This window comes from Psammomys obesus, unplaced genomic scaffold, assembly GCF_907164565.1.
Source record: "Psammomys obesus unplaced genomic scaffold, mPsaObe1.curated_primary_1811, whole genome shotgun sequence".
Classification (NCBI taxonomy): domain Eukaryota; kingdom Metazoa; phylum Chordata; class Mammalia; order Rodentia; family Muridae; genus Psammomys; species Psammomys obesus.
In genome coordinates this window covers 3454990-3470516 of record NW_026590503.1, presented here as the reverse complement: position 1 = coordinate 3470516, position 15527 = coordinate 3454990, and the positions used below count along the sequence as shown (strand labels likewise).

The 15527-nt window shown below is 49.9% G+C and overlaps 1 protein-coding gene across 2 annotated transcripts in view; it reads left to right on the top strand.

The window, feature by feature from the left end:
* Positions 1 to 15527, top strand: part of Vipr2 (vasoactive intestinal peptide receptor 2) — a 70521-nt gene that overhangs the window by 7670 nt on the left and 47324 nt on the right. For both annotated transcript variants that reach the window (XM_055607573.1, XM_055607574.1), the window contains exons 3-4: positions 8224 to 8331; positions 10282 to 10379. In XM_055607573.1, coding sequence (XP_055463548.1) covers positions 8224 to 8331; positions 10282 to 10379 — 206 coding nt within the window. The remainder of the gene's footprint in view (positions 1 to 8223; positions 8332 to 10281; positions 10380 to 15527) is intronic.

Below are 15527 nucleotides of genomic sequence, written 5' to 3'. Positions count from 1 at the left end.
CAAGAAACACTGCCTCCTTCGGTGTCTGCTCAAAGATTCAAGCACCACTTGAATGCTGAGTCCACTCGCAAGTTCTAAGCCCTGTTTGGTGTCTTCATCTGTGTACTCATCCAAAGCTGGCTCTCCAGTGAGGGTTTCTGCCAGGTCACCACCTGCCTGGAAAAGTTACTGTTTTCTTTCCCTGTACCCACGTTGGCTTCTGAGGCTCCAGGCAGCACCCTGTGTTCTCTCTGATCTGCCTTGCTCTTCCATGTTGCTCCCCACATTATACCTCTGACTTGAACCTCTTTCTGTCTTTTCTGGGTATAAGGTAAGGTTTCGGGGAGCAGCTGTGGTGTTTCTAGATGAGCCCACTCACTGGGGGACAGCGCGTGAGATGATACAGATAAGCCCGGGGTCTGCGTTACCTGAGCTCCCTGCTCTCTGTGAAACAGACGCAGCCCTGGGAAGGCCTGTGTGTGACGGCAGCCACATAGTGGGTAAGAATGAGATACGAGCCCACGGGGAAGCCGTGCTGTTCCCCATGGGCACACTCCGCCAGTTAATCCGTAATTTAAAACACGCTGGGAACGCATACATGGTGTCCTTGTGCCAAAAAGTGCTGGGAGTTCCAAGGAAGGAGAGAGGGAATTTCTACCTGGGGCTTAGGTACTGGCATGAGTGACGTGTGCCAGGCAGATCTCAGATGTAGGAAGTAAGAGGGGTTGTGGCAGTGGCAGGCTAGCAACATAGGCACAGATGAAGAAAGCAAGCAGACTGGATACGCACATGCCTGAGGGCGGAGCTACCTGACAGCTTTGGAGAGGCGGTGTCTTGGTATGAGCTATGCTTTAGGAAGGTCAGGCCATCCTTGGAAATGAAGAAACATGACAAGCAAATAGCATTCCAAGGGAGAAATGAAAAGTGTTCTTGTGGAGACTGGTGGGGAAAAGCAGCTCCCAGAAGCTGTTTCTACGGTCTGGAGGCCAAACTGCAAGGAGACCGGAACAGAAAGACCTGGCGTCTGGGATGAGCAGTGCCATCCTATGGATGCTCCACGGAAGAAAGCTGCTCACAGCTCAGGGAAACGGCCCTCTGTGGGGATGCGTCTGCAGGAGCACTGCTGAAGGGAGCAGGAGGAGAGCCAGCAGGATGTCCAGCAGGGGCCATGCCCAGCAGGATGTCCAGCAGGGGCCATGACAGACAGGGCTCAGATTCTGCCTTGTACAGAAGGAAGGGTCAAAGTTAGCTGGAAAGAGAACGTTCCAGCCGCAGGACTCCAGTCACCTGGGGCCATGCCAGTCCTCATGGCAAGAGGCAGGAAAACTACTTAAGTCTCAGAACTAGGCTTGAGGGGTTGAGGGGTGGGGTCTGTTCCCAAGAAGGTAGGACAGGGTCACTGGATCTACCCCAAGACAATGTCCTCTGGTTGTACACTGGCACAGTTCTGTCTTGGCTACAGCTGAATGATGGCCTGGCACTATCTTCCACGAGGGGCTGGAGCAGCCAGTACTTCGGTCTCCATGCCTGGCTCAGTTCCTGCCTCGATGTGAGTCAGACCCCTCTAGGAGATCTACTGGGTGGTCGTGGGAAGTCGCTAAGTCCTTATGATGAATGTTAGGGAGGTTGTCTTGAGATCCACTGGCAGGATTGTTCACGCCGGTGATGGATTCTCCAGATGGGAGAATCTGATGTTATGCAAAATACTGCCCTGCTCTGCCCAGCCTTGAACTTCCTGAGGTAACAGCCAGGCCCTGGGACACAGTAGACGTTGGAGAATAGCATCTGCATTATTTCATATGGGAGGAAATTTTGCTGTCAGCGCAAGCACTGTGAATATCCCAATGAGGCAGGGGGTCAGCACTGGGCAAATGTTCAGTCTCATCGGTTTGCCAGACAGGTGCCTACACTGCATCACCTTCGAGCCCAGGAGTCAGGCAGGAAACAGTCTCACATCTTAAGGACTAGATTCTGCAGTGACTAATCTGGTCTCCCCATGTGGATTGTGGTGACTCCTGCTGGAATGTACTGATATTGGGGTTTTATTGGATTTGGCAGAATACCCCTTACCCCGCCTTTTGTGCCCACCTGAACCCCAGAATAAAGCAGCTGCTTTCAGAAGCCAGATGGGAGCTGACTCCCCAGTGCTGTCCAGAAGCAGTGTCCTGGAAATGGTGTTTCCAGGCCTGAGGTGGTAGCTAATACTCCTCCCTAGAGACTGAGGGTGAAATTCTAGACACCTGCTTAGGATAGGAGCATTTTCCCGGGTTCCTGTACAGTGCCCACGTGGCACGCCAAACACGCGGAGCCCTTCAATCCTGACCCACCACTGTTTCTCACTCCCCAGCAGACACCAGGGTAAGCCTCACCTACCCTTCCTTGCAGGAAGAACTCTGTCAAGAAGCGTTTGAGAGATGTTGTTACTTCTGTGGCAAGCAGAAGTTTACAGACCTTTTTTGAAAGCCTGATCATTCCACATATATGAACAGCATGGCTGCAACACATGTAAAGCTGCAGGAAGGCGCGGTGCCTTGGCTAGCTTCTGTCTCCACAGATGGCTAGGCTCCTGAGCCCTAAGCCTGTCCATTAGTACGTTTTTTAATGTCTTCTAGCCCCAGTGTGTTATAATCTAAACCCACAGCAGTGGTCTCCTGACAGGAGCATGCTCTCCTCGGTGCTTCACGTACACTGAAACATACTTCATTCATTAGTTTTGAGCAGCTTTTGCTTTTGTATTTCCCTCAGAAGGTTTCTTTGCTCTGCTTCCCCCAGTTCAGTTACTGTCATTATTCCTAATTGCAGCTTTCCTAAAACGGCATTTGGCAACCTACCTAGATGAGCTAATGCATAGATGGAGTTCTGATCTCACTGGCAGTATTTTAAGAACAAATGAAGCATCCTTAGAACAAAAGAAAAGGGTGAGTCCTCTCAACAGAGCTCCTGTAAGCCCTGTCTGCCCTCACAGTAACTAACTGGGGTTCCAAAGCACTCCAAATAGCAGCCGTTGGTACAGTGAGCTGCTGGAGCAGCCAGCATCGCAGGTGTCCATGGAGAAAGCCCACAAGCCCAGGGGCCGTGTCATCCAGACGCAGGGGCTTCCTGCTTCCTGTGTGGATTCAGCCCTTGCTCTGGAGTCTTGTGTACATTGAACAGAAAGGCAAGAAAGTCCTGGTTGTAAACGTCTTTATGGACGTTTGGCGAGACGTGAACATACGTGAGGTTGGGACAGGGCACCAACCACAGACAAAAGAGACCACTCCAACAAAGCCTTCTGGCTGAACCATTGTGTTTCCTGAGGTCACTTATGGCGGCATGAGGGAGGCGGCCCCCTGGAACCCCTGTACAGTTCTCAGGTAGCAGCAACGAAGAGTCTTACTGGAAACTGTGTGCTGCTTGCACCACTCGGTGGAGGACTCCACAGCATACCCTTTCAATTGTCACGAAACTTAAAAAGGGAACCTGCATTTTGTGGCCTCTCACCTTCACTCAGGAGAGAGTGCTTACACTTGAAGCAATGAATACACAACAGTTTGTCAGCTCACGGAGCAGCTGTTTAGAGAACATTCACATCTGTACCACAGCCCGTTAATTCATTAGCTCTGCCTGCTCAGCTGAGATGGAGGGGCTAAGTGCCCCAAAGCAGCACTATTTGAGATTTCTGAGCTGCAAAGCAAAGCAAAATGGTGATGAAAACATTCCTGAATTTCTATGGGTCAACCTCAGTTGCCCCTGCAAGGCTCCAGGTAGACTGAGGGTGAAAATGCCACACAGTCCTGATTTGACCTCCAGACTGTGAGACAGCCTGCAGGTCGGGCTAGCATATGCCAACCCTATGGCCTTTGGGTCTAAGCAATTGGGTGAGAAAGCAGCCATCCTGACCCTGCCTGGCACCCTCTCACCAGGCTTCTTCACATGACCACTGAGTATTTCCTTTTTGTGAGCACAGGGCAGAGAAGCCAGCGGCCCCCTTTATCAAGACAATGTGGTGTCTTTGTGGGGCCAGCAGGCAGAAGCCTGAGACAATTCAGGTCAGAATAAATGGACATAGTTCAGAGGAGGACAAAACACTTGTAAAAATTATATTTCCCATTTCACTTTCCAATTCCTTCCAGCTGTCTGTCTCTTAAGTGGATGACAGCCATAGAAGATCGGTAGGCTTGATGGCAAAATGATTAGTTTTTCCGAAACTCTGTTGCTTTAAAATTGTAGCATTTAGAAGAATCACAGAAACCTTTGTGCTCAACAGTCACCTCAGCAGGGAAAAGGCAGAAGGCTGCACATGTGCACCACACGTGTGCTCTTCAGGAAGGTGTTCCTACCACGGATGTGCCTCACACAGCTGGACCCTGGACAGCTGTCTGCATGAGAGCCCCTCAGTGAGCACAAGTGAGCTCTCAAGGTGAGCCCACGGCAGGTGCGCCCTCGCCCAGGGTTGCCCTGGATGGGTGCCCTCTGCACAGAGGAGTCCCAAGCAGGTGTACTGTGCACAGCTGAGCACCAGGAGGACAGACTCCAGAGCAGGTATGCTCTCCTGAGCACTATGCCCCGCACAGCTGAGCAACCCTGAAGATGGCGGGTGTGTTAGTCACTGGCTGTCTTAACCACAGGGCCTTGAAAGCAGTTAGCACCATCTTGTTTAGTATCCGTTAGTGATTTGTGCCTGAATTTACTGTCCATAGGAGAAACATGTTGGTTCTCTAACTCTGACCATTCTTTACATATTCATCAACTAGTGTTCTCAGAAAATTATTCAGCTGGGAAAGGACCGCAATTCCTTCTCAAGGGCAAGCCCATGCATTCTTTTCGTCTCTGTTCTGCACTTAATTACTTTATTTCCTATCGATTATTTCATAAATATAATGGATGCTGAGGACTCGAAAATGGGGATTTAACTGTCAAATTCAGGCTATGGAATATCTTGCTCCTAATGAAAATAATCATATTCATGAAAAATATGAGAACTTTGGTACATGGGAAGGCAATAAATAATATTCTTCCTTGTAAAAAGAAGTCATACGGCACCTCTCCATGTACCTGTGTATGAGATTGTGGAATAAGGTGTTGAGTGGACCCACTGAGGACCCAGGGTAAAGGCCCTAAGGCACAGATCCCTGAGCGGGGCTTAGAGTAGGTCTGAGAGTTCCCTTTGCGCCTCCTTCGGCAGCTACTAGGCAGTGTCTGTGGACCGCCACGTCCCTCTCCCTCCGCTGCGCAGGGAGAAAGGGAGAGCTGAAGATGTCAGCTGGATCCTGGCACTTGTTGAGCCGAGAAGGCCGTCTGGGACCTTTCTTATGTGGTCCTTCAAGGTTACGCTGGCTCTGCAAGATGGCCTGCAGGGCGCTGCAGCGCTCAGTCTGCGGGTAGCCCCGAGGCAGCGTCACTGAGGGAGCGTCTGCGCAGACAGTGCTGGGCCGCCGCTGTACAGCCCTGCAGTAGGTAACGTGAGGTCTCTTTGATGCTGGGTCTGAAGGACTTCTCGGGTGCTCTCGAGAGGGTCCGCTCCACTCCTGGCTCTCCTCCTTGGATCATGACCTAAGGAAGCCTGGCACATCCATAGAATCCAAGAGGAACTCTACTTCTGTGTCCTGCCAGTTGGCAGTTCTGGCCACAGCAAATGCTATGCAAGGAATGGCCAGGGTACAAGAAGTACTTTGTCTGGTTCCTCCTAAGGTAACAAAAAAAGAAAAAAAAAGAAAGAAAGAAACCGCTTTCTCTAATAAAAACTTGACCTTATCTCGCATCTCCATCAGGAGGCAGTTGAGCTGAGCTGTCACAACTGAGGCCCTCACCTCTTCAATTCCTATTGTTAAGCTGCGATGACTTTTCACTCTCCTTCTTCTGTGTCCTTCTCATCTCCACACATGGCAACACTCACAGGCTCAGATGGGACCACTGCCCAGGGGGAAACTGAGGGAAGGTGTACAGGGTCCCGCTTTGTCTGCTGCATCAGCGTGTCCCCCCCCCCCCCTTGATTCCCGAGATGTTTGTGGCTGGCTGTCAGGCTCCACACTAGGCTCTTAAAGCGGGAAACCAACATCCAGGGCTGCTGCTACTACCACGAGGCAGTGGAGAAGCCTTTGGCCATCATCCTCAGGAGGACATGTGGCTGCTTGTATGGACAGCTGTGACTGCAGAGGGTGGCCCCTGAAGACTCAGGGACACAGCAATGGAAGGCATTTACAAATCCCATCCCAGGGGCTAGGCAAAAGAGGAGCCCTCAGTCCTCTGCCCTGACGTTTGCTGTAAGGTAGCGAGAGACTGACGAGGCTTCCCAGCTCGTGCTTGCCATGAGTGCTGTCCGGACCAGCCTGCCTTGCCTCATTTCTGCAGGAACTTTTGCTTCTGTGGCTTTAAAGTTAAGCTTTTTGAATGTGGTTCCCTAACCAATCGGAGCTGTTTCTCAGTGCTGCTGTCCTATCAATGGCGCTGCTCACGCTGGCTAGTGTCATCCTTGTGAAGGAAGTGAACACAAGTGAAGAGGAAAGGTCCAAGAGGCCTCTCTCAGCCGTACAGCTCTCATGACCCCCTTGGGTTCCTTCATACTGGTGAGGTCAATTCAGAGCAATCCGCTCTAGAGGGAATGATACCCTGAGACAGCAGCCTGTCATGTGCGAACAAGCCCCAGTTCCCATGGACAGAGCTCACAGTAACCTGTTGACTTTGTGAGCCTGCCTCTAATCTCACTGAGCAGAAAAACAGACCAAAGGAAATTAAGATGAATCTCAGGCCTGTGCAAAACTGACATAAGCCCTTTGGGGTGGGGGGAGGTAAATGAAGCTAAGAAATTGGAGAAGACGTAGTGACATGCTACCTTCAGCTTTGCAGCCCCTCAAATGCCCAGACAGTAGAACTCCCAAGTGGAGATCTGGAAATACCATACAAGAAAGACCAAATCACCAAACCCAGAAGCCAGCCCAAGCCCAGAGAAAAGTATCTGTACTGGCTGGTTTTGTGTGCCAACTTGACACAAGCTAGAGTCATCAGAGATTAAGGAGCCTCGGTGAGGAAGTGTCTCCGTGAGATCCAGGCATTTTCTCAATTGGTGACCAATGGGAGAGGACCAGTCCATGTGTGTGGTTCCATCTCTGTGCTGGTGGTCCTGAGTTCTATAAGAAAGCAGGCTGAGCAAGCCAGGAAGCAGTACCCCTTCGTGGCTTCTGCATCAGCTTCTACCTCCAGAACCCTGCCCTGTTTAGTCTCTGTCTTCCTTTAGTAAGGAACAGCAGTGTGGAGTGTAAGCCAAATAAACCCTTTCCTCCTCAACTTGCTTTTGGTCATGGTGTTTCATCACAGCAATAGAAACCCTAACCGAGACAGTGTCATTCAACATCCCGTATCCAAAAAGGCATGCGAATGATGACCCCTGCCCTAACCAGGCTCAGACCACCAGACTACTGACTCTGCCCTTGAGTATTCCCAGACACAGTATCATGAGGAGCCAGTTCACCACACTGAAGGTGCAGATCAGCAAGAAAAATATAACGACTTTCTTTTATTTCAAAATGCGGTGTAGAAACACAATGGAATCTTGTTCAGCATTATAAAAGAGGCACATGCCATTTTCCATAACCTGATGAGCACAGAGGACGTCATGCATAGTAGAGTAAGCCAGGAGCAGGAAGACACGCACCACAGAGCTCATGTGTGGGATCTAAGTCTGTCTCATAGAGCAAAATGGAGAATGAGGTTACCAAAGGCCAATTTGGAGTGCTATTTAGATGGCATGAAGTTTCAGTTGGACAATAAAAACATGTTCTAGTGACCTGTTGCACAGAGGGGTGACTCCAGTTAATGTAAACCAGAATACTAAGGTAAGTAATTTTAAATGTTATTACCACAAATAACATACATTTGAGGTGGTAGGTACACTAATTCATCTATCCTTCAATATATACATTATATCAAACACCTTGTCTACCTTGCAGTATATACAATTCTCAATTGTCATTTAAAAATACATAAAACTTTTAAAAACTACACAGTCCACATTGAACTATTCACACACTTTCAACCATAGGCCTGTTGGTTTCTTCAAAGGTATAGAAGGGAACACTCAAGCTACTCACATCTCCACAGCACATGTGAGAATCTCATAGAAAAAAATGCTTTGGCAGTTAGCTACCTAATAAGCAATTTCCTTCTCTCAGAACATGTATATAAATTCACTTATTCTCCCGCCACCATTCTAAGCAGTGTGTTCTCATGGCCCACGGTTTGCACCTGATTCTCTGCCTCTCCTTCTAGCCTGTTCTGGTGTCTGGGACAACATCACCTGCTGGCGCCCTGCAGACGTTGGGGAGACTGTCACAGTGCCCTGCCCCAAAGTGTTCAGCAATTTCTACAGCAGACCAGGTATGGGGTTCTCACGGGTTCCCCGGCTCACGGGGGTCATCTGGGGCTCCATTTCTCTACAGGAAGAAGCTGGGCGGTGCTGCTTTTGTAGCTCCATTCTCCCCGGTCCTAAGAGAACCAGAAAATGTGTTGGGCAAGTTTTCCTTTAAGGAAGCAGGAGTACCTCAACCGCTGGAGCCTAGATAGGCAAGCAGGCCAGATGTGGGGGAAAGACGGATGATACACTCTCTGGAGGCAAAGAAGGAAAATGTGCGTGCATGATAATGGAGAGGAGGGGGAAGAGGGAAGGAAGGTTACTGTAAGCCCTAGAGAGACTCCACAGCTTGTAGGCTTAGGTAGAAAATATGCGTCACTGCACAAAAGATGCTCCTGCTGACTAGTTCACTGTTGCCTGGAAGTTAGAGAATTTGGAGCCACCTCATCCCCTCTGTCCTACACTGTTGTCTACACACGTCTCAGGACACAGGTTTTCATCACATGGAGGACGCTTATTAAACACAGCTAGAACAAGGGAAGTGCAGCACTTTGAGAACTGGAAACTGTTTTGTCTGGGCAGATCAGAAGGGGGAAACTGTGAGGAATGATAATGTTGAAGCTTAAAGCAGAGAATTAAGCACAGACTGAAACAGAGAAAAGCAGTGAGGGAAGAGACTTGGTCTTCTGGGAACCTGTGCCCCTAACCTACCTCACTGGTCATTCATGGTCATGGCAGAGGGTCTCAGCCATTCTCAGTATTCTGACCTCTAAAGGCTCTCATCCAGTCCAGTCGCCATCGTCTCTCTGAGGGGCTTGGCCACAAGTGCATAGAGGTAGTCCGCCCTGAATGTGGACGCGTCAGGTGAGGCTGAGTGGGAGGAGGGTACCATAGGTCCTTGGGGAAGGTGGGAGGGGACTGGGACCTAGAGTCCTCCAAAGTACGGAGCTGAGTCTGCCCAACAGCGCTAGTTTCAGAACTGCCAGCCTGGCAGGAGCTGCTCTTGTGCACTGCCAAATAAGACAGTACCAGCTAACAGGAGGCCATTGCAGGGCCTTTGACAGAAAGCCTATCACCTGCTCAGACTCAAAACTGACCCAGCAGCCAGGACCTTAGTCTCCAGCCTGTAGAATGAGAGCAGCAATGTAGACCACACCTGCCTCTCAAGTCCACTCTGAAAATGAAGACATGTGTAAAGGAAGACCTTTGGGAAACTTAAATGTCCTAGACACTGTGGGTGCCGTGAGTGTCCTGGGCAATGGGCAGAAGCTCCACACAGGACCAGGATGTGTTTCCTGGGTACCTAGAATAAGAATCTGGCCTGGTCCATTCAGATCACTAATGCCCTCATCCGCCCCTTTCCCAGCAGGTCAGTCCAGAGCTTCATATGCTTTCTGCTCTGTGTGGCCACCTTCCACACCCTTTGTAAATAGAGTGAATGCTTCATTTCTGGATAAATTTGAGGTCATTAAGAAATAAACTGTGGGATTTTAAAATCACAAAACTGCTGTATTTCCTGCTATTTAAACCTCAATTACATGTGGTCCTCCAACTGATAGCCAATTGGAAAGCCCCCTTCACTACTTCATTAGTTTTGAAGGCTGAGGCACAGACCAAAGGTAGAGGGGAAAAGGATTGACAAGAGCTAGCCCAGAGCCCTGGGGCCTGACCACCCGCACTCTGAGGCCCCGACATCAGAATCTGTTGAGGGTCTTCATCCAGCTTCAGAACAGCTGCTCTGAGGCTCTCGCAGCTGTAATCAGTGCTTGTCCTGATTTTACCATTTGGCGATGCAGTGTGTCCGCTCAGTTCTCCCAGGCCTTGGCAGGCAGGTCTCCAGGAGGAAGCTGTGCAGGGGAACTGGGGAAGGACTTGGGTGGTCTCAGTCACTTGCCAAGTAGGGCTTCAGCTTGTCCTGTCATCCTTGATTGTGAGGCTAGTTTTCAAGGACCAAACATCTGAAATTTACTTTCCAGGGAACATAAGCAAAAACTGCACTAGTGATGGGTGGTCGGAGACATTCCCAGATTTCATAGACGCGTGTGGCTACAACGACCCTGAGGATGAGAGTAAGGTAGGTGCCCGGCGGCCACACCCGCTCCACCTCCTGACCCTGCAAACAGACAGCACTGTCTGGGTCTCCTCCCTTCTCTAACAGTGCAGCTTCTAGGTCCTCACTTCGTGAATATGTTGTGCCATGTAGGATTTGCTGATTCTGCATAATTTTGGAGGCCCAGGAAGGAAGGTTTTCCTTACCTGTCAGCATGTCTGGATGGGAGAGACTCCTGTAAAGTGGGTTATATCTGCCACAGACTAGCTCTTCTGAGGTCCCCTGAGCAACACATCCTTCATGCCATCTGGATCTCTTTATCCCGTTTACAGTTTTGCGACCATCTGGGTTCCTCAGAACCAGGTTCAATATTCTCAGTCTGATCCCACAGCACACGAGTCCAAAGCTAGACATTTTGTAAGCTCCAGAGTCTGGGTCTGTTGGTAGCAGTCAATGTCTTATCTCCGGCCACTCAGGCCAACTTCCAAGGGTCTTTCCAATCCTAGCTACAGCACCCCGCAACCATTCTATGATGGAGTACCACGTCCATGAGTAGATCTTTCTGTAAGCATGTAATTGTTGGTGATGAGGGCATCCTTATGCTCAGCTCCACACCTCGGCCTGGCCCTATGTCTAGCAGCCTCGTGCATCCCTGTGCTAGATCTTTGTCTCCTCCTTCTCAGCCTGGGCTATCTTCTCACTGCAAGGATGACTTGAGCTCCTTACAAACCCATAGTCAGGTAGATAGAGACATGCTGGCTGCTCAGGAAGGTGCTGAATCCAGGGGGAACTCTAAGAGTATTAGTAAATGGCCAGGCCCAGGTTCCCCCACACAGCCACAGAGTGGTCACTTTCCGCCTCAGGCCGCCTCCTGCCTGTCACAGTGCCCTCCCACCATCGGTGGCAGCCATGCTGCCTCTGGGAGCTGACCCACTTGCTCCTCTCCCCAGACTAATTGCTTTCTTTCTTCATTAAGATGTATAATTCAAAGCCAAAAGATTATGAAACTCGCTCCATGTCTTTGTGAAGGCCCCACCAGTTGAGAGCAGCATTCCTGGGCTGCAGTTAGTGGCTAGCACGTGTGCTGTGAGCCAGACAAGATACCACGCCCCTCCCCCCGCTGAGGCTTGATGGCACCAGGTCCACAGACAGGTGCTCGATCTTAGAGAAATGCTGTGCTTTACTGGCCTGCATCTTTGCAGCCTTCTGCTCGCTCCCCACACTCGCTTTGACATTTCCACTAGACGGGGAAGCCACTGGACTCCAGCCCTCTTCTGCTGCATCACAGGGAGTCTCAGGTCTGGACTGGGGTGCTGGCTGGGACTCCAGCCCTCAGCACCCTCAGAACGCCATGCGGAGGGCCCGCCACCACACCCTGCAGGGAGAGGCAAGGCTGAGAGAAGAACCAGTGCTGGAGACCAGCTCCCCACGTTTGCATAGACCACAGCTCACACCTGACCCTTGACCCCACCCAGGAGGCCAAACCCTGTTCAGGGGTAGGGAGAGGGAATCGGTGTTCTGTCCCCTGTGCTGCACACTGCTGATGGCCTGATTCTGTTGTGCGGGTCACTTGGTGCCACTCCCTAAGGAAACAGGTTTCTTTCCTTGCTGGTGACGCTGTGCTGCCGGCTGCTGCTCTGCTGTGTGTAATCACTGCCGTTAGCTTCCGTGACAAGCGTATCCCAAGTTCCCTGTGGCTATGGTGATTGGTGAAGGCGTGGGTGGTACCCATCCCCCTAGAACAACAACATGCTGCCGAGCACACGGGACAAGTGTGTGAGCTGTGCTTGCTGACATGCCTGGGAGACCAACCTCAGGAGGAGGTTCACTAACCTCTAGTCAGGCTCTCGAGCCTGCAGAATGCAGACAATGACAGCTGCTGTGGATGCAGGTGCAGAGAGACTCCTGAAGCAGGACTGTCCTCACCTAGGGCGTGTGACTAGAAGCCGAATTCTCAGGCTTCCCTGCTTCCTCCTCATTGGCCAAATCCCTGAGATGGCTGTTTGTTAGTGGCACCATCCTCAGGGTCACCTTGATGACAAAGAATGCTTAGCATTTCACCCTTTTATATACTGGACCCCCATAACTATGGACCCAAATCCTATAAGGGACTTCCACTAACTCTTCCACAAATTCCAGAATTTGTACACAAAAGACGAAACTCTGGGCAGCTGGCCACAGCTCTGAGGGCTGCGTTTAGAGTAGCCCCATTCTCATCTGGATATGGAGATAGGGAAAAGCCCATCTGAGAGATCAAAAGCTCTTATCCATGAGCTGGAATAAGGTCTGGAACCTGTTTTTACAGAAGACAGAAGGGCATGCTGGGCTCCTGAGATAGTCCCAAACTTCCCTGGAGCAGCTTAACCAGCTGTCTCTAGGAAGCTGCCCAGTGGCCTTCTGGGAGTGAGCTCACCTCTGCTCATGTGCTGACTCTGCAGAGATGGTTCCTAAATCCTCTTGTGGGTATCCTGAGTCCTGACCCAGGCCAGGGAAGATGGAGGTGGAGCATCACCCCCGTCCCTCTGTCCCTCTGAAGCTGGTCAGCTGAGACACCATCACCTGGTGAGGGCCATGAGGACAGCTCAAGCAGCTGTGAGTCTGAAGGTTCTGTGAGAGTGTGGAGTTGGAGGGATTCCCACTTGTAGGTGGGACTGTCTTCCCTGGGAGCCCTCGAATGAGCTTTGCTTCATCTCTGAATGCAGAAGGATGTGCCGATGCTGAGCAGTGTCCTAAAACTGCATCAGGACTCTCTTCCTAGCTCCTCCTGCAGGTCCCTGGGGAAGGCCCGGGCCAGATACCCATACGAGCCTAGATTCTGAGCTGCCCTCGGATATGAAGAATGACAGGGATGCAAGAGGCTCCAGTGTGTCCTTGCAGAACACGATCTCTCTTCCTTGATTTCTCCTTTACACTTAGGGGGTGTTTCTAGGGACACTAGAAAACTCCTCAGGCTCCTTTGGTGCTTCTGAGGAGCTATAATTAAACCCTGCCTGTGTAAGGTTCAGCTTCTGGTCCCTCATGCATTCTGTCTGCTTTTAAGAACTATTTTTGTTCTTAATTACACATTTCAGAGATTCTTTAAATAGCATAAATTTATAATAATGGATTAAAAAGTCAAAATATTTTAATGCAATAGGCAATGGAAATGATGGACCAAAGTCAAAATAAGTAAGTGCTTCGAAATTGCAGTTTCCACACTTTAAATACTTTAGATATTAGGTTGTTTCACAGACTCATTAAAATATGAAGCTATGGCAAATATGGTGCCATCACAGATGCCCTGAGCTAAGATGGACTGCAGCTGGGCTCTGAGCACACACCCAGCCCAAGATGGGGCTCCTTGTCAAGGATAAGTATGGTGGCATCTGGGAGATGACTGTGTTTAAGAGAAGACTCTTGCGGGGGTCCTTTTTAATTAAAAATTCATACCAAATATTCTGATGGTGGTTTCCTTCTCCCATCTCCTCCCAGATCCAACTCCATGGCTTCCTTCTCTCTCTTTTTAGAAAACAAACAGGCAAATTAAAAAGAAAAGAAACCAGAATTTTTTTTAAAAAAAGTGAAAAAGCACAGGAAATACACACAGAGAGACAGAGAAGCCACAAAAACACAAAAAATCAGAAACCACAGTATTTCTACCCTACTGGCCAAAGACCAGTAGGGTAGAAAATGACCCAGCAAAGCAAGATGAGACCAAAAAAATCTACAAAACCACCCCTGAGATCATCACTCTGTAATCGGATTTAGGACCACTCCACAAGATGGAAGGCATGCCTGACACTGTTCAGGTAGCCAAGAAGCTGAGTCTAAGCAAGCCACCAGTCTGAGGAGAGCACAGATCTGCTTGCCTGAAAGAACTTGAGCTTTGCCTCAGCATCTCACGTTCTCCTCAGGCTTGTGTTTCAGGGCATGTTCCTATGTAGTCAGGTTCTCCGATAAAGGCTGTATGGGTGGTCATGAGTGGTTTCAATATACGTTAAGAAAAATAAATAGACTTCACAAACACTGTAGGGGTGGCTGCATGTGGAAGAATAAAAAGATAAAATGGCAGTTCCAGGAATCTCTTTCAGGACAGATGTTGGGGTCCTCAGGGCTTCGGCACAGCACCCAGAGCTGCCTATATACACATACTCACTTGAGAACAAGGAGCTGCCTCTGTTATGCCTTTCCCACCTGGCTCTGGCTAAATTTAGAAGAGCTTTTGGCACTTGGGTCAAGCAAACACATTTCTTCCATATTATTTGATATTCCAAAAATATGTATACCCTCTGCCCCCAGCATCCTCCACAGTAGCCACTTTTCCTGATACGGTTCTTCTTACCTACCATGCCCGATGGCACAGGCCTCAGCATCAGCCCTCTGGCACTATGAAGGCATAGACCCCTAATGACCTCATAGTGTCCCAGTATTGTCCTAGGAGTGGGAGGAGGCATTCCGCAGACCCGCTGTGACAATGCCCAGAACTGCCACCCACAGGGGTGTGTCAGGATGGGAGTTAGCGAACATCAGCTCCAGTGCTCAGCTAGTGACAGATTCCAGCAGGGACTCACGCAGACACTGTGCTTACCTCACTGTAGGACATACTCACTCCAGGTTGCTGCAGTGTTGCCTTGCATCAAAAGGTTTGTGCTTCACAGTGGTTTCGGCGCATTGTGTACCAAGCTCAATGCCAGCTAGTAGTGAGAGGAAAATGTTTAGGGAAGACAGAGTGGGGTCAGCTATGGACGAGGTGGGCTGACAACTTGAGAACACTGGCTCCACAGATGACGTGGCAGAGAATGGAGTCCCGTTGCCCACAGGCGCCTGTGGCTGAACTTGGATTCACAGAAATCTGATCCAGAAGTTGCCTTGTGAAGACAACTCAGTTATCAGCCATGCTTATTCCTGTTTCAACAGAAGTGTCACACATGGGCTTGATGCTTAAACTATTAAAACTCTTCAAGGCCAAAGGAGAAACAAGACAGAGAAAGGCTGACCAGGAACAGGCTATGATTCTCCAGACTTTTAAATCCCTCCTTTGAGAAATACTACCCTAAAGCAGGAAGTCAGTGAAAACCAGAGTCTATGAAGATTTCCACCCAGGGAAAGTATAAGCTAACCAGCCATGGCTTAAAAGGCCTGACACCACACACACACACACACACACACACACACACACACACACACACACAC